The 18,226-nt window shown below is 42.3% G+C and overlaps 2 protein-coding genes across 3 annotated transcripts; both read right to left on the reverse strand.

The window, feature by feature from the left end:
* Positions 1 to 319: 319 nt before the first annotated feature.
* ppardb (peroxisome proliferator-activated receptor delta b) lies at positions 320 to 7,755 on the reverse strand. Its single transcript, XM_079272880.1, has 8 exons — positions 7,453 to 7,755; positions 5,356 to 5,721; positions 4,655 to 4,806; positions 4,395 to 4,533; positions 3,695 to 3,897; positions 3,290 to 3,496; positions 2,951 to 3,194; positions 320 to 2,348 (listed from the first exon to the last, which is right to left on the reverse strand). Exons 2-8 carry the CDS (start codon positions 5,660 to 5,662, stop codon positions 2,101 to 2,103), a joined length of 1,500 nt encoding a protein of 499 aa, XP_079129006.1. The 5' UTR covers positions 5,663 to 5,721; positions 7,453 to 7,755; the 3' UTR covers positions 320 to 2,100.
* A 1,291-nt stretch (positions 7,756 to 9,046) lies between these two features.
* LOC306780891 (differentially expressed in FDCP 6 homolog) lies at positions 9,047 to 18,114 on the reverse strand. Of its 2 annotated transcripts, XM_079273409.1 has the most exons (12): positions 17,990 to 18,114; positions 16,358 to 16,498; positions 16,059 to 16,244; positions 14,818 to 15,045; positions 14,570 to 14,716; positions 13,297 to 13,356; positions 13,067 to 13,175; positions 12,465 to 12,763; positions 12,187 to 12,353; positions 11,564 to 11,762; positions 10,751 to 10,841; positions 9,047 to 9,854 (listed from the first exon to the last, which is right to left on the reverse strand). In XM_079273409.1, exons 1-12 carry the CDS (start codon positions 18,083 to 18,085, stop codon positions 9,658 to 9,660), a joined length of 1,920 nt encoding a protein of 639 aa, XP_079129535.1. In that variant the 5' UTR covers positions 18,086 to 18,114; the 3' UTR covers positions 9,047 to 9,657. The 2 variants fall into 2 exon arrangements, with proteins under 2 accessions (XP_079129535.1, XP_079129536.1); XM_079273410.1 differs by lacking the exon at positions 13,297 to 13,356.
* Positions 18,115 to 18,226: the final 112 nt, after the last annotated feature.

Genomic DNA, 18,226 nt, shown 5'->3' on the forward strand with positions numbered 1-18,226 from the left:
CTTTAATTGATTATCATACAACCAGCCTCCGCTTACCTACAGACACTTGCATTACGGACTGAGTCCATCCTCCATGTGTTTCGATCACCCGCCATCTCTCTCTATCTAAATCGTCATCAGCCGGCTCCTCGTACCAATCAACGTAGCAACGAACCAATATAAACGAGACGTTGACGTGACGTATTCCAAATTCCCATTAGTGCGTGAACGAGCCCAACAGTCAATTGGTGATGTAATCATACCAGGCACGTGCATTCGACATGACTCTCTCTCTATAAAAAAAAATAAGTAGAACATCGGCGTGATTTGTAATAAAAGTTTATAAGTGAGATGTAACTAAACTAGATCTGCAGATATTTTACATGCGACTATAAGGACGCAATTAATTCAAGTCTTATTTTGTGAACAAATGTCAATCCCAATCACTCAGACAGGCATTGCGGTAGCTTACCTCACCTTTTTTGGTGTACTTTCTCGCTTTATCCATCCACACCCTTTGCTATGTTGGATCACCAGCACATCAGCCAATAATATCAAATGTGTTTGCCACGTGTATCAATAGCAGGAATTAAGGCAACAATTTAAAAAAAGAAAGTCAGCGATCAGATGAAACAGTGGAATAATGTCACAGATCACACATTAGAGGTAGATAGGGATCAAGACAGATTAAGAGCACAAGAGGAGATTTCTGAAGGAGGACTGTGTGCACCAGTGCTGACATGCTGAAGTCCATTCAGAGTCAAGACGGTGGGACGTCCTGCAGAATAGGAGGGGGAAAAAACAGTTGGAAACGTGTGATTGTTGGCTCCAGTATTGTACGGCTGTTACACTTTGTGGCTCTCCTCACAAATCAGACCGCACACAAAAAGGACGGTGATCTAGGACTGCGGTTATATCTTGTGTGAATACATGAGACGCTGGATGCTGATTTCTTATCATAGATTTTCCCAATAATGACAAGTGTGGTACAGTATGCTGGTTTTAGGTCAATCACGCAGGCGTGAAATCCAAATTCCTTACCAAGGAAACATTTGTTGGTATGCTCGACAATATATTTGGTGCAACCTAAACTAAACAGGCAAGCATGTAACATGAAAAAAACACATGTACTTATTAATACGTAAAACAAGATGATTCATGTTTTGCCCTTACAAATATGATTCAACAATTACAAATAATTGGTAACATAATTACACAGACTAGCCTTAAAATGCTAAACTTTGCATGTTAAAAAAAAGAACGAAAAAACAGAACATGCAGTCCCTTGAGCTTCAATGCGTTATGAGTTTATAGTGTCAGTTTAGAGACTAAATCTATGCAGCATAGTCCATTAGTTACCACTTGGGTAGATTTAGGACAAAACCTTTATGACTTGGATCTCTGCATTTATTGAAAAATGAAACGGTATTGCACAGTCAGCTGCTTTGAGAGAGCTCTACACTGCTGGAGCCAGCCCAGTTTGTGTTCTATCAACCAAATGGCAAAGTAGCGGTCATTGATGACAGTCATGATGATGATGATGATGATGATGATGATGATGATGTAAACAAAAAACCAAATTTGTGCACGTTCAGCTTTACCAAAAGTCTTGAGAACAATCACTCTATCAAAGACATTGGCATCAAAATAAACTTTACGGCTCTTCTCTAGTTCTACTATGCCATTGGTGTAAGAACCCGAAAGTCTTTCCCTTCACAAACACAGAGCCGAGGGGAGTGAGGCGGAACTCTCTAGAAACTGCTCTGGGGTCAGCTTTGCTATTAGAATGTAACAGGAGCAGCCTCGGTGAGAAAACAAAATCCCGCTCTCTCTGTTAAGTGACCGTTGTGGGAAACTTTCAGCAAACGATTCCAGATGCTCATCTTACACACACACACAAACACACCCACACACACATACACACCCACATAACTGTGCTGAGGGTAATGCTGACATTGACTTTCCTGATTGTGTTAGCTCTGCCACGTCACTTTGCCTCACCTGCATGTTAAAACCCATGCCCGTACGTGGAACAGTGCTTGTACTGAATGCAGTGTAGTATCATGAAGGTTAATTCAGTCTGTAACAGTATTGCTAAAAGCAAGTCTGTGCTGGGGAATACTAATACATGTCTTTGTAGATCTCCTGTAGTAGAGGGTGGAGCGAGGTCTCCGACTCAGTCTTTTTGATCTTTTGGACGAGCTGAACGTTCTCAGTAACTAGCTGACGAAGGTCGGCCATCTTCTGCAGCAGCTTGGGGAAGAGGTAGGCTGAGTCAGAATGGTTTGCCTGTAGGTGGAGGTCCAGGGCCTGGAGGATGTTGTCCTGACTCTGCTCCACCTCCTTCACATTCATTAGCCCGGGACGATCTGAAGAAGAAGAAGAAGGGACACCTTATGATGAGTCATACTTTACACGAAGCAAACATGCAGGGTTTCTGCAGGGTTCACAAAGTTGAATTTAAGATTTTTTTATTCCTTTCTAATGACACATAGAACGCAATTTAACAACCGTTTCAAACCCCGACAGACCAACGTATGAAAGTATGATGGAAAACCAGCAGGCACAAAATGGCAGAGACTTAAATTGAATATAGAATAGAGAACTAATTTCTAAAGGTATAATTCACAGAACTAATGCAACCTGGACCCAGCATAAAAATGGATGGTTGGATTCACCAATTAAAAAAGATGAATTCAATGAAGTTGATGTCTGAGTGTAACAGCTTCCTGGCAGTGAGTGTTTGCTTCAGGTCTTATGGTGCTTTCTGACTACACATGTCATGACTGACATTACTGAGAATGTATTTAAGATGTTTGTAAATAAAGTGTACGGTGGTTTTAGACCCTCTTCAGACGACACTATTAATGAAATACTTTTGAAGACTTCTCAAGACCTGCAGATACCTTGAACACAACAAAAAGCAAATATCACATTGTTCATACTTTACTAGCAAAACCTTTGCTCTCACCTCCACAGAGAATAATGGCAGCAACAAACAGGGCCAGGTCACTGTCATCCAGCTCCAGAGCGTTAAACTTGACCGCAAACTCAAACTTGGGCTCCATGATCTCACTGAAGGGCTTCCTTAAGCTGCGCAGGAACTCCCTGGTCACAAAGCCTTTACCATTGGCCACCAACAGTCCATCTTTGTTCATGAGAGAGGGCAGCATGGCAAATATAGCCTCATGCACACCATACTTCAGCAAAGTCACCTGCAGACAGCAGACTTGTACATTAGTGCCTAAAAAAACCAAAACCAGCCGTATATCCATCATCTTACCGTGGAGCAGAGTAGACAGTCACTCACCTGGTCATTAAGGTAGAGGTCCACAAAGCCCGGAATGCTCTTGGCAAACTCAGTGAGCTCTCGCACGGTCTCCACGGTGGTGCATTGGCAGCGGTAGAACACATGGACCCCGATCTCCTTGGTGAGGGGCGCACCTTGAATTAACTGGCTCCACACCAAACCCCCTTCTGCCTTCCAGAGCGTGTCCATGTCGTAGATCACGAACGGCTGAACGGGAGACAAGAACACATTTATCGGAAATTACCATGGGCTACTTTAACGTTTGTCGGATTAGCATAAAACACAAGAATGGATTATATAGAAACAGCTAAACCAGAAGAAGTTGGATTAAAACAATATAGTATGGAGTTAAGGGTCAGAGTCACAGTGAAACCGGTACTGAGCCGTTCTGAGGGTAGAACGTACCGAGGTGCTGCTGGTTTTGCCCGACAGGATGCTGCGGGCCCTCTTCTTGGTCATAACGAGGTTCTTCAGGTAGGCGGTGTTGACTTGTTTGGCCAAGGTCTTCAGGTCTGAGCCACCTGGTTTGCTGAGGTTCACTTCTTCAACAAGCAGGCCCGCCACCAGCTTCTTCCTCTCCGCCTCAGGCATACGTCCGTATCGGATCGCTGAGCAAACGCACACACACACACACACACACACACACACACACACACACAGGTCTTATTTTTGAGTGAATATTGCAGGAGAGAATCGCTGAGCGTGGGTTCTGATGTTCTTCTTTTCTTAATTCGCCATCACCTCAATAACAGCAGAGGAGCATGTTTTAAAAGAGCGTGAGACGACAGAGACCGTGGTGATTGTTGTCTCTTGCTCACTAACACGGTGCACAAACGCATTTCACTATTAAAGCATTTATCAATGCAAATCAATAACAAGTTAACATCCACTGGAGCTAGAATGTGAAAAGATTCCAGAGGAGATTAGCAATGGATTGAAATAATTGAGCAGATTTCTTACCCGCTATAGATTGAATCCTATTCTTTGAAACTGAACCATTCTCGGTCAGTTACATCGACATTCAGGTCATGGATTTGTAAAATGACTTGAAATAACATTTAAATAACGGACATGGTTTATTTGCAAAAATATTTGTCGCTCTCACCATCATGCGACATTCCCAAAGAAAGGCACTTCTGAAAGCGACAGTATTGGCACTTGTTACGATTCTTCTTCTGAATCTTGCAGGCGCGCTCGCAGCGATCGTATTCCAGTTTCATTCGCACGGTACGCCGGAAAAAGCCCTGAGTGAGAAACAAAGCAACTGGTTCAACAACTCCTATCAGACGGCACCAAACTGCTGTTATCGATATTTTGTAATCTCACTTGGCTATTCTGCCGTGACGCGCGCACACACTGCATTACCTTGCAACCCTCGCAGGCATGCACCCCGTAGTGGAAGCCAGAGGCCTTGTCCCCGCAGACCTTACACTCCACACTGATCCCAGACGCTGTGCTGTCGTTTTGGCCGAGACGCAGCTGTTCTGACAGCGAGGGTGACGAGGTATGAGACAGGTCTGAAAAACAAGGGGAAAAAGCATGAATATTGACGAGGCGATCTCGAAGATTTTCCGTGAAACAAATGACCGTCAAGTCATTATCTATCGCCGAACGAGGTAGAACAATGATTGAGCTTTTTGCCGACTGTTAAAAATATTGCAAGATGTATATAATAACAGTATTACAAGCTGGGTGTCTGTGGTGACATTCCTGAAACCCCACTGCATTTCAGTTTCTCTCCATTGTATACACACAGAAAAAAGAACTATGTATAGAATTTGAATTTGAACAGCCTGTTCACCCTGCTGCCATCTGGCAAGCGTTACTGAAGTATTCGCCGCTGTGCCACCAGACTCCAGAGCAGCTTCATCCAACCTCCACATATAACATAGTTGGTCTTACGTAGCAAAATGGGACTTGTAAAATGGAAAATAAATGAACCTATAGCCCATTGTTTCCACACAAATAGAACTTCTCAATCAACCAGGAACTCTTTTAAGGATTGCCACTTGAATGTCATGCACCATTTCCAATGACTTTCCAGGAAGCAAGTCATGAGATCGTACCTGTGTAGGTGGAAGCTGCACTGCTGTTTTGCTTGCCGTGATTGTTTCCCTCCTGATCCAGAATCTCTTTCTGTTTTTTCTTCTGGTTCCCTTTCAGGCCTTTAGAGGGAGGAACTACCTCCTTCTCCTCTTCATCATCACTTTTCTTGGCCTTTAACTCTTGCAGGTCTGACACACTTGTCCTCCCACAGCTGTCTGAACCTCCAAACTCTCCCTCGGGTGGCGTCCACCTGACATCAGCCGAGTCCTGGGGGGATTTGGACTTGCTGTGGCCGTTCACCCTTTCGCGCTTCTTAGTACCTTCCATGGTTGCAGTTTAAGCTGTCTCAGCGGCTCCCCTCCTGTCACGTTGTCATCATAGTTCCACTATTGAAGAATAAAAGACTTGTTATATTAAAATGAATAATGTAAACATAACATGTCGAAGTCATACTTCTCGAAGACAAACAACTCTGACCACTTCATCACTGTCAACTGGCCAAAGCTAACGCTACTTTGCCATTTCATCCAGCATGTGAGTGGTTAACAGTCCAAGACCAGTGACCGCTCACTAGTCCAACCGAGCTTTACGCTTATCAATACATGTTGAAGAGCAAAAATACTCACCAAAATGATACGTTTTTCATATAAGCACATTAGTAAAAATGTGTAGAAAGTCTGGCTATTTAGCTTTAATGAATCACTTACAACTGAAATAAGTGTGACTCTTTGACAGTGTGTTTACTGTTTATTTAAGTTTACTTTCCCAAAGACAGTCCATTACTACTGGTTGTGTTTGAGCAGCCAGGGAGTGTCCTTGATAGTGACTGGCTTTTCACATGATACACACACACACACACACAGCGTAGGCATGGCTGGATTACATACCAGGCAATAGGAACAGTCAAGCTATTAAGTGCCCTAAAAGTACAAATTTTGATAGGGGTGGGTGATAACCATTAAATCCTTTATTATGGTACATGTTATTGATACGGTATAGTACATTTTCTGTCAAAAATAATTATAGACAGTCAAGAATGTCTATTTATGGCTAATGCAGCAAATCTAAAAAATAACAGATGAAGGCACATTAAAGATCACATCAAAATCTAATACAGCTACAAAGCAGTCATTGGTTAGAAACATGCCCACAATGGTCTTCCACAACCAGGGATGTTAAAGGCGCAGCCGCCACCCTTTCTTACTAATTTTTATCAGGATAAACTCTAAATTACAAAAAGCAGGTCTGTACACAAATCAGCGGCCACATTCCCATGAAGACAGAGGGCCCACAGCTCAAGAGTCCTACGTTAACCACAGCGTTTAGCATTTCAGTCTGTTCCCCACTATCTTAAAAAGTAAACTTTGTCTCTGCTGGAGCTGGGAGACATCTGTATTATTGTTTGCCTCATTTCCATGGTAGGGTGCACTGTGTACTTGGGTGCTTTAAGGGGACAGGGTGCATGCACTATGTACACATTGAGCAGGTCGAGGGCAGTAGGGGAGAGGGCTTTGATGGTGGGGTTAAATACTTAAATTTAAATATTTGCCCCGCGGCCCCCTAGTGGATTAATCCGTGCATGAATGTAACATTAGCTGTGCCCCGGATAAACATCCACAGTGTGTACTTATTACAGATGTATTAATGTTTTCCCGAATGAACATCGTCATTACAGGATGGCCCAAAGCGTCACGAAGTCTGAGCTTTGTTTTCATAACGTTTAGGGATAAACACAGCTCAGGTTGTCTGCTGAGACCTGTCGGCCAGCAGACAACCTGTCACACTCGTTTTCGGAAATATCTGCCCACGTTACTGTGAATGACAGGACTGTAACTGCATACGGGCATTTGAGAAATTAAAAGTCGGCAAAGTTATAAACATGGCTACTGTCAAACTTTTTAACCCAAAGTGAAAACAATATGATACGTATAGATAGGTAGCTTTAGTCTGTCATTCGGCCGTCGAGGAGAGTCGGCACGGCTAGCTAACCTAGCTAGCGCTAGTTAGCTACTAACCTTGAATACTACTACTAACTTAACGTTAGCTGTTAGCGTGGCTGACCCACATTCCCGTGTGTGCCTTTAAATAACGTTAGCATACTTGCCAAGTTAGCTTACCTCTCCCAATACTGCTGCTGGTTCAGGAGATGTTTACGCTACGAGAAATGTGCCAGGCTAAAATAAACATGGAGCGACAGTCCCGTCCAGGATCGATCGGCTGTTGACAAGTTGTGTGAAGTCACAGCAACAGGAGTGAGCTAGCCGCAGGAGCTAACGTCAGACTGCTAACATAAACTTAGATTGAATCGGGCCTTCATGTAGCCGACACGCCGCTGAACACTTTCAACACTTTTGTTCGCTACCATATCACATGCAGATAAGCACAGTGAACTAATAATCCCTCCCCGACTCTCTCCTTGTTGTTCCTAGCTGTGCTTTGCGTCAATCACCCACCCCCCCCCCTCTCTCCTCCTCCTCCTCCTCCTCCATCGTCACATGCCAGGACAACACAGCGCCCCCCCCCCCCCTCTCCATACACACGCACGCCCCCCCCCCCCCCCCCCCAGCGCGCGCGCACACACCAGGCTGGATCCAACAAACAGCTTTCTGGGGAGTCAAGGTCTCTCTTATAATTATGCGATGTTGTTTCTGTAACATGGGCATTTATTTTGGATCCGCACTGATACTGAAAAGCCTTCATCATTTCTGCAAAAAATAAAACGTTCTAGTCCTTTAGGGCCAATTGTTGATTTGGTTTGAATACAATTGACTTCATTCGATAGGATTGGAACACATGACAAAACACAAAATGATGATGAGTAAAATGTATTTATCTAATGATTTTTCCAGCCACATTTTACATACCAACCAGGCAAAGCAAAAAGCACACTGTGCAGCTTAATATCAATATGTTTAATTGTATTGACTGCTTGGCAGTCAACACAATTTATCAGTTGACGTAATAAGCGCCTTATAGGAAAACTATGGTTTATTACAACTTGTGTTTTAGTTGTATTGCTCGGGCCAGTTCTATCAGTTATGATAACATTTTACTAAAACTAGGTAATTGCTGATATCTGGGAACAATACATTGCCTGTAATGAAGAGAAACTCAAAGGTTTATTTAAAAGCAGTTAAACTCCCCCATATATATAGAAAATAAGTATAACAGTCTATAAATAAAAGTTTTCAATAATGTATTCTTTATGTATTGATTGTTTGTATTCATGTTTTTTTTGTGGTTTTACTGTAACTCTCTGAAATCTGGATAATATTAATTGGTGTATAGCAGAGTAAAAAATAGTCCCCAAAAAAGGGGGGGGGAAACTGTGAATGCTTGCCGGTGAAACTAGGATGTTGATAATGCGACTTTAAAAAAACACTTACGGATTCTAAAAATCAATCCAGAAGACATGCAGTTTGCTCTGTGTGTCAGCGGATGTCTCTGTTAACTCATATGTGCCGACTACTTCTGTTTGTGAGAGCTGTCAAATTAGTCATCGATGACACATTTTAACCCAGAACAAGTGACGTGCACTCAATTTCAAACTAAAGCGGATGTGCAGTTTGAAAATTCAGCAGTGTGGGTTTCATTTTGATCCATTGTGAGGCAATTCAAATGTCACCTTTCTTATAACTTAATACAGTTACAGTATTTATTTCAGCTACTCATTGTGTAAAATATAGATTGAGATTTTATTGACATGCGGCACATAATTTAACACAGGAAAGATACAGGCAGAAATCAGGTTAAGGCATCAATTCACTCTTTTATTTACAATTACGTTAACTGACAATAGAAACAGGAAGTTCTTTATTTCCTGTTTATCAGGAATGATACTCTTCTAAGGAAACTGCTGCAAACTCCAATACTGAACCAACTTTTTACATTAAAAAAAAGTCAATCCACCCTCCGGCCAAAAAAATACAAACGTAGAAATTAAACATTGTTATATGTCTATATTACAGAGCTAAACAAATGAGCTTGCTTACATTGTATGTAAGTATTAGTCTTTAACACATCTCAACTTACTTTGCACTTTGGGGATCTTGCTGACAGCTCGTTTTCTTTGCACTGAGGTATTGTTTATGTTCAGAACAGGCCTCACACAGGCTGCAGTCAAAGCATTAGTTGATTCTGCAAATGCATCTTCTCATTCATTAAATGTTTTACGCTGTTTCCGTTTGTGACGTGAGGTCAGTAATTCAACATTTAATAGAAATGGTAGTACTGTTGGTAGTAAATTCAGTTTTAAGTGTAGATGTTCAACTGTTGCACCATCTCTTGCCCTGCCTGTCAGAAAGTGACTCTGACTCATATTTTTAGGGGATGTCCATGTCTCCGTTCGAGGCATGGGAATGGCGCTTTTCTAAATCACATCCAGCTCGGTTGTCAACATTTTCTTTGCTCTCCTCGTCCTGATCCTCTGATCCGGATCTCCTTCTGAGACGCAGCCCCGGATCTCTCTGTGTCGGGATCTGGAAGCTTGAGAAGGAGCTTCCTAACGATGGTCTCTTCTCTAAAAACAGCACAAAGAAAAGACTTCAGAGTAAAATCAGACCAAGTGGTTTGGAGATGAGGATGAGGATGAAATAGAGAAGGGATTTACTGGTCAAACCTCCCCCTGAAATTTCAGTAAATATATTTACAGAACAGGCTGAAATATAACAACCATTTATTTATTCACATACAATCTCTGATCTAAGAAAACTGTGTCACGCCCGTCTTTACATGAAGCAAAGTTAAATGTCAACCCAACCGCAGCGCTGGCATTTAGTGACCTACAGTACACTCTGTGGAAATAATTAAAATGCTGCTGAAACATAAGACATGAATGCTTATTTCAAACACACACTTGTCACCGCATAATATGAGATTCATTCTTTGTCAGTGAAACAGTAGAAAGTTGTATTATCAGAAATCAGATCCTTTTCACACTAGACACATATGAAATGTGCCAGTCGCTTTTTCAATTTGCACATGAAAACAGCTGGATGAAAACACTCAAAACATCGAATCTGTGTGGAGCGATGACAAGAATCAGTTGTTTATCTGCTACACTTCTAATGTTGTGTTGGTCGGTGAAAACAAGCAATTAATAGCATTTTATTTTGCAGGTCTGTAAATTCAATTCACGTGTCCCAGTAAGCCATGAAAGTGTGACAATGAGCCAGTATGTACATTACCATGACCCTGAAACTGAGGCAGCAAAATAAAAGTCAGCCATCATTTGTTTTTTGTATAATTTATAGCTGTGCTTTTCCTACTGTGTCAAAATGTTGTCTGTGAAATATGCCTGATGTCAAAGGTTTGCCTTTCCTCTGCTGGTGTGAAAGCTGAACAATCAAGCTGTAAATGCTGTATGTTTGTCATGTCACACGATGCACCATGTCGTCGTGCAGACGGGACACATACCGCCTGGTCCGATGGGTCGCATCAGTCTGTTCATCTGGACGTTCCAGTGTTTGACGTTGGTGCTCGCCTGGCGAAGTTTTCGCTGGGCAGTCTGTGAGAGAAAAAGAGCAGCTCGTTAAAACACCTGACACCTATAAGCAATTGAGAAATACACCACTGTTAGCATTACAAACAACTACAACTCATATACATATCTGTAATAAGTATCTTTTCACAGCAAGGTTATAAAGTTCTGTCACTAAGGTAACAAAATGACAATTCCAACATAGAGGAATGTACAATGCTGGCTCTCTTGAGGGAGATTAGCAAAGCAGAAAGAACACCCCACTGTGCACTAGCGACACCATCATCAAGTATACAATTCACAAAACGAGTCTCATTAAGTCTCCAAAGGATAGAGTAAGCTGCACCTTAAAACTCTAGTTCTGGTTGGACGATGAATTCATTAATTGAAGGAAAATCCATCACAGCTGTGTATTTTGTTTCATTAATGTCTGTGTTATACTGCACGCTGTAATGTGCCGCCCTGTCTGTAACTGTAGATGCCGTCGTCTTGCCTCTGTCATCCTAAAATCTCAACAGGCTCTTAGCTGGTTAAATGATGGTTAACAAATAAATACATTGAATTAATAACGGTCATATAGGCTTGAACTTCAACTTAACAGGTGTGCCAAAACAGCAGCTGCTATTGGTTCAATGTTTTATTCTGGTATCACACCAGAACCCCAACAAACAACATTTCCTCTAAGAAATAGAAGATGGGTTTGACTCTTCTCTTATTTACATGTGAAGCTTTTATTTTGTACTTCTTACCACTACATCCTGGTCAACCTTGTGCCTGTTGGCGCGGACCTCCTCCAGCTGCCTCTGAGCCTCATCCAGGGATCGTGACTTGACCTCCATTTCCTGTTTGAGCTCCTGCTTCTCCCTCTGTGTCTTCAGGATGTACTCCTCCTGTTCCTCCTGCAGGGATATCAGGGCCTTCATTTTCTCCTCCTCCTCGGCCAGTAACCTGGACACAACAGAGAACACAAACAATAACATTTACATAATGTTTCAGACATTGTAATGAGCAAAGATGTCCAGAAACGTATGCGTGCTGTTAATGCGCTGCAGATTAATGTGATCGATTAATCAGAAACTTTGACTTGGAAAGGTTGAACGAGCACAGAAACAGTGACACAATAGATCTAACTGATGGCAGCATTTAACAACTTCCTCTGTTGGCGGCTCAACTTCCTCAGGAACATAACGCAACTTCTTTCAGCAGCTAAACTTGATATCTGCTGTCTGCAGAGAGCACCTCCCTTCTTACAGCTCACAGATTATTGTTTGGTGGCTCTCCGACAAAACAAATGACTTCTTATTGTGCTATGAGGGTGTATAAATGTCTCTAATCATGTCTTAGAGATGGTTGGGCACATATAACACTCTACCCTGCTTGAGCATAGCGGAAGACCTCCTCATCCATTCTGGCTTTGATCTCCAACTGCAGCGCCTCTTCCAAACGCTTCTGCATCTCCTCCAGCTCCTTGATCCTCTTCCTCTGCCGCTCCGCCTCCTCCTCTTTCAGAACCATCTCTGCCTGCATACTGACCCGAGCCTTGAGAGGTACAGCAACAAGCAAAGGAATGAACACTCACATCTTTTTGCTACTGAATTCAAAACCTCCCCCCCCCCCCCCCCCCCCCCCCTGCTTTGCCTCCACACTCACCTCCTCAGCCTCTCGCAGCTGGACCTCCAGGGCCCGCTGGAGCTGTTCGTGCTGCTGGCGCCTCCTCTGCTCGTCCTGCGCCAGGAGGACCTGAGCCTGCTTTTGTGCCTCTTTCAGGAGATCCAGCTCCGCCAGCTTACGCTCCCGTTCCTCCTGCAGGGCCCGCAACCTCAGCAGCTCCTCCTCCTTGGACTGCCGTCTCTTCTCTCGCTGCTCCCGCTGTTCACGCCGCTTCAGCTTCAAATCTTTGTGGAGGGATGTTTTCCCCTCCACGTGTAGCCTGATAGCTGTTTGAATGGCTATAAAGAAGATCATATTTAATGTCTTGACATGAAAATGAAGCTTTCAAGATTGATTCATGACTTATTAGTGATCAAGACTCCTCTGCCCCCTATAACTGGTCATTGGTCTTAGTTGACTAAGATTTCTATCATCGATTGGTCATCTTTAACGCTTTTTTCGTGCTGAGTGAGTTATTTCCAAGAAACGAATCATCCCTGGCACATCCCTGGTAAACATATGCATGATTTGTTTTGTCAACAAAACTGTATTGTTAGTCGACTAAGAATTTCTCTAATCAAGGACAGCCCTACTCCTCTGACCTGAAGTCCACTCCTGTCTCTGTTTGGTGTCTGAGGCGCTCATCTCATAAGTCTTGGAGAGGGTTTTCAGACAAAACATGCACCTTTTCCCATCCCGGTCTGGTAGCACCTGTTCAACAAGGAACACATTATTTTTGATGGATAACAATTCCTTCTTCACATGTCTTTTACGTTTGTTGTGACTGGCTCAGAAATAAACAGTGTTAAGGAGAAAAAAAAGGTGAACTCACAGGGTAAAAGAGGTTTTTGATCCATTTTGAATGACCAAACAATATTTGATGGTCTACTTCCTATAATAAAGCATGGTTTTAGAATGATTGCTTTGCTTACTTTGGAGTAACATGGTGCAGTGTGTAGTGGTGTTGCTGAAATAATAACAGAGCTTGACCATACTTTGTCATTACTAAGTGTGGTACTGTGTGGCAGTGATCACCAGCACAGCCCAGGTAACAATCGCTCCTCTACGGCAGGCTTCATAGTCAGAATGGGTCATTCATTCGAGTGAGAGTCGAACACTAATCTTGAGTTCAATTCATTTGAGATCTGTCAGATTTGTGAGGAATTTGGCAAAAATCAGTTTCCACTCAAAGTTATCTTATAAACTTGAAAAAGTTGTCGGGGGTAGCGAGGTTCAGAAAAGAGGAAGGTTATGTAATTTGCTCCTTGCTGAAGGGAGGCTGCCATTTGTGGGCCTTAAGTGATTAGCAACTTAACGCTTCGCTCACACACTTTTGTCACCATGTAGTAAACCACATTGCTATCGCCAGATGAGTGACAGCTTTGTTCAGCAAGCTAGCTAACGAGCTAGCTGTACGCTAGTTAGCTAGCTAGCTTGCCAATTACACCATGCTTTAATGCTACACCACCACTACAACTGACAACAATCTTCACGAGTCAATCTTTACTCGTCAAAGGACCACGGATAACAGTTTGCGTCTGTTCTACTCCTATTCTGTTTCTATGGTAAAATTGTATACATTTGATACGGTTCGTTTTTGATTCACGTTGCAATTATGCGACTAAAGAACTCTACATGACATACGTCCTGACGTCGTCATCTACATGCGCTGCGTCTCACTTTACTTGACATTGATTTGTAGACGGGCTCTCCAGAGGTTCAGCGGTTTTGTGCGATGGTTCGGATCAAAGAAAACCATACTTTGTTTTTGTTTTGTTTTTAGAAAATTGAGACAATTTTCTTCCTTCCTCACCCCTGATCATTTTTCGCCTAGTCCTCTGCAACTCCTTGCATTTTGTTGCACATGTCTATTGGTTGAGAACAATTTAACAAGCGTTTTTATTTTTATTTCTTTATTTCTTTTCTTCGTCCTGAAGTGGTAGCATTTTATAGTAACTCCCAAGAAAAAACAAAGATGAGGGAAGTCAAATCAAATGTACAAAATGAAGCAAATGAGAACTATGTATTTCTTTTCTTTTAAAATCCACAGTTCTCCAGCGTTAACAGTGTTTAGCTTTGAAAGATGATCAGCTCCAGCTGCTTACCTCCACACAGCAGTTCCCATCCAGAACTATGTTGCCCTGACAGTCTTTGCGGTCCTCCCCGGTGTAATAGGACAAGTTGCTCGGCCTTAAGGTGAACCAGCGTTCCTTCCAGTTTCTCCTCAGCTGGCCTTTCTTCCACAAATAACCCTGCATGCACCCGACAGACACAGACGTATATTGTCACCAAAACAATGCAGAGCATGTCGGGAACAAAAGCACGGACTTCTGGTTGCAGATGGGTCTCCTACCTCTTTGAGGACATCACCAACTATCTCCCTGTATACTTCCTCTATAGCCATGCTGATTATGCTCTTATCAATTCCTTTGGACATCTTTCCAGAGTTCATCATCTCCAGAAAAACCCAAACAGTGATGCCGCTCTGCTGCACTGAATCTTGGGAGAAGAAGTCCTCTAATTCAACACAGTTGAACTCAATACTCATAGCCATACATATCTTCTTGAGAAGGTATTCCACCTGAAGAGGAAAAGAAACCAAAGGTTTTGAGAGTGAAAATGATTGTGGTTCATTTGAATTATTCGTCTTTGCTGCATTATACTCACTAGAGGAAGTTACTATCTTCTTCTATTATAATCAAGTACTTTTTTGGTACGTTTTTTGGAGTTGTTTGTGCTTCATTTTGGTTGCATTTTAGTGACTTCACTCTGAAGGTTGTTTTGACTTCATTACAGTTGCGAAACTATTCACAATAAATGGTTGTTATCAGAGCACCCTTTTTTTTATTTGTGCACTTTATTTTGTAGTTTGCACCTTTCAACACCACGGCAAAGATCACATCCAACAATGTCCTTTCTCAAGAGTAACTTTTAGTTATGTTGATTATTAATTAAACATGCTTTAGTAATAGTATTTACTATGCTGTAGTACTCATATCACCACAGATTTCTTTGCACAGCGGTTTTTGTGTGAAGCAAGTCCCAAAATAAAACTGGATAATGTTTACTTAAACTCAGCATGATAGAAACTGCTCTGCCCTTGAAATGTAGGGCTTTCTCTGAGCAGCAGCTGTGAAAAACACTTGACAGGAAACCAAAACGAGAGTCTGCAAGTGAGAACAAGCCCACACCGCTTCATGAAAAGTGCACAGAGTTCCATAATGGCAAGAAACAGAGTTTCGGGCAGGTATTTAGTGGTTTTAAAGATCCAGCACCACTTTTAGGTCACAAATTACTGACTAAAGTCTCTGAATTGTACTCACCAACAGAGCACAATAACTTGAATTATCCATGTGGCTAAATTTAGAAACAATGGTCACTATCATTCTACGCTGCTACAACCAACTATGACTTCAAGTTGTGCATATTTGTTTGCTTAAATAATCAAACAACACAACATGCTCTTTGCAGTCAAATTATGATTTGAATATCAAAAAAATAGCACATTTTTAAAGTGATGTTTCGTGATAGAAATTGTAATGAATGAGCGTGAAGAAATTCACTGAAATCTAAATATACTCCAAGTGAACCTACCTCGCCAGGGACCATAACCAATGGGTACTTGTCTTCAGAGAGAAAATTAAAAAGGCACCAAAGCCGAAACGCATCCTTCTCTGGCAGGACAGTGCTACTGGTTTTGTCCGTCTGGTAGTTTTTCTTTGCCGTAAGTGTCCAACAGAGCTCATCTACGTTTTCCTTAATAAAAGAGCCCTCAATAACCTAAAATGACAAAATGCAGAGATTGATAAAAACAACTGAAACAGCATCCTTGACGACACAGCATTACAATTTAACAAAACAAAAAGAGCATAATATAGTTGTGGTGTTATCACCTTGTCCAGGATGTATTTGTTGAGGTACGGCATATAACCCTGACTGGAAACTGGACCATCATCGTCATCCCTGAAGTGCTCCTCCAAAGCAACTGGATCATGTGGGATAGACAAGACTGTGCACAGGTTGTGGGACAGCACCTGAAAAATCAAGATACTGTATATCTAGTAGACACCCGCAGAAAATATTGGGCAACAAATTCAGAGAAAAATGGTCATTTTGATCTTTAGGGAACTGAAATTAAGAATTTCTGCTGCATCGTATGTCTAAAATGAATGTGGTTTGCACATACGTCACTGTGAAAACTATAGAATAAAAGTGTGCCTGGGGTGATTTTCAAGGACATACTTCATGCTGAACATTTTAAGACACTGTTTGAATTGCAAAAAATAAACTCTTTATCTGGTTTAAAATGAATCAAATCAAATTCTACTAATGCAGCAGTTTTCATACATTTAGTGCGGCTCAAAGTGCTTTGCAGCTGACTGACAAAATAAAAAGACTAAAAGTAAAACAATGGCAAACTATTGGAAACAAATTAAGAGTCATAAGATTGACGACTAAAATAAAACTACTATAAGCAATCAGTGTACCACTACTACTCGTATTACTTTTGCTTTTACTGCAATACATTCCTCCAAATGAGAGCATGCAACTTCTTTAGATACCTTTTGCATGTTATCAGACAACCGTGTTGAGCCATAACCACATCCTGTCTCTAGACTGCAGTGCACTACAACATCTGTCAGTTTTGAGGCCGTGGCATGCAAACTGCTTGCCTCTGAGTGTGTCTAAAGAGTGTGGTACACAGGCTGCATGCAAGAGAAGGGATAAGCCTAGTCATGAGGCTGACTCGCTGTGAGCCAGCAGCGGCAGGCAGCACATCGCAGGAACGTGGAGGTGGCAGTGAATGGAGTCTGATCCAAAGCGAGACCAAGAAGTGACATAACAATGAGATCAACACAAATACAGTGGCTTCATTGATGCTCTGTGGCGAGAGACAACAATCACCAACATGTTTCCACTTTCTCCTCGCTCTCACTCTAACAATGTTCTTTTGACGTACACGGGCTCATGTCTATTCAACTTGCTGTTCTCTGACCAGGTCCAGTGCCAGAGGACCCTTTGCACTATAAGCTGGTACATGGAGGCCCAGTGTGTAAGCACAGCTTGGAGATGAGGGCGCCCATTCATATACAGACTGAGAGCAAATTGTTACTCTCGTGCTGTTGCCAGACAGATGTGCATATTGTGCCCTCTTTCAGGGGTGAAAGCATTTTAGTCATTTTACGCGAAACATAGAGAACTAATTTGTTCCTTGTTGGACAGCATGTGGTTTATAAGCACAGGACATATTCAAGATGATCAGATTGCATACACACTTAGTTCCTGAAGCACAATATAAAATGTAACAAAGACCGAATAACAAATGCATTTGTGACATTTAGTTTGCTGAGCATTTCAAATTGTTTTCAGATCATCCTTCTCAGAGCGAGCCCACGTGATGGAATATGAATTGTGGTCGGAAATGAGGCAGCAGAATCAAAAAGTAAGTCAATTGTCAGACAAAAAAAAGTCTTATTTTCTTGGGAGAAGACCCCCCCCCCCCCCCCCCGCCCCCCCCAACTCACCTTCAGCTGAGACTTGGACACCTTACCGCTCTTCTCCAGATCCAGGGCTGTGAAACCGTACCAGATGGACTTGAGCAGCTCAGACCGCAGGTCCATGTCTGCAGCACAGTTACTTTCTGGTTTCCTCCTCTATGTCTCTTCTTCTTCCCTCTGCTGTTGACACAGGGCCCCTGGGTGACAGGCAAACACCCACACTGTGTCACTCCTGTCAGAGCAGGCATGGGGCTTTACCGGGGT

This window comes from Melanostigma gelatinosum (genome assembly GCF_949748355.1).
Source record: "Melanostigma gelatinosum genome assembly, chromosome: 8".
In the NCBI taxonomy this organism is placed as follows: domain Eukaryota; kingdom Metazoa; phylum Chordata; class Actinopteri; order Perciformes; family Zoarcidae; genus Melanostigma; species Melanostigma gelatinosum.

What these genes read in the sequence shown, in the direction of transcription:
- ppardb (XM_079272880.1), bottom strand. Translation starts at nt 5,662, where the DNA reads ATGGAAGGTACTAAGAAGCGCGAAAGGGTGAACGGCCACAGCAAGTCC. An exon ending in TGCAGCTTCCACCTACACAG is followed by an intron (nt 4,807 to 5,355) that starts GTACGATCTCAT and finishes CTTGTTTTTCAG; the next exon opens with ACCTGTCTCATACCTCGTCA. An exon ending in ACCTCTACCTTAATGACCAG is followed by an intron (nt 3,195 to 3,289) that starts GTGAGTGACTGT and finishes TGCTGTCTGCAG; the next exon opens with GTGACTTTGCTGAAGTATGG.
- LOC306780891 (XM_079273409.1), bottom strand. Translation starts at nt 18,085, where the DNA reads ATGGACCTGCGGTCTGAGCTGCTCAAGTCCATCTGGTACGGTTTCACA. An exon ending in TGTCCAAGTCTCAGCTGAAG is followed by an intron (nt 16,499 to 17,989) that starts GTGAGTTGGGGG and finishes TTGATTTTTCAG; the next exon opens with GTGCTGTCCCACAACCTGTG. An exon ending in AGCTGCGAGAGGCTGAGGAG is followed by an intron (nt 12,354 to 12,464) that starts GTGAGTGTGGAG and finishes GTACCTCTCAAG; the next exon opens with GCTCGGGTCAGTATGCAGGC.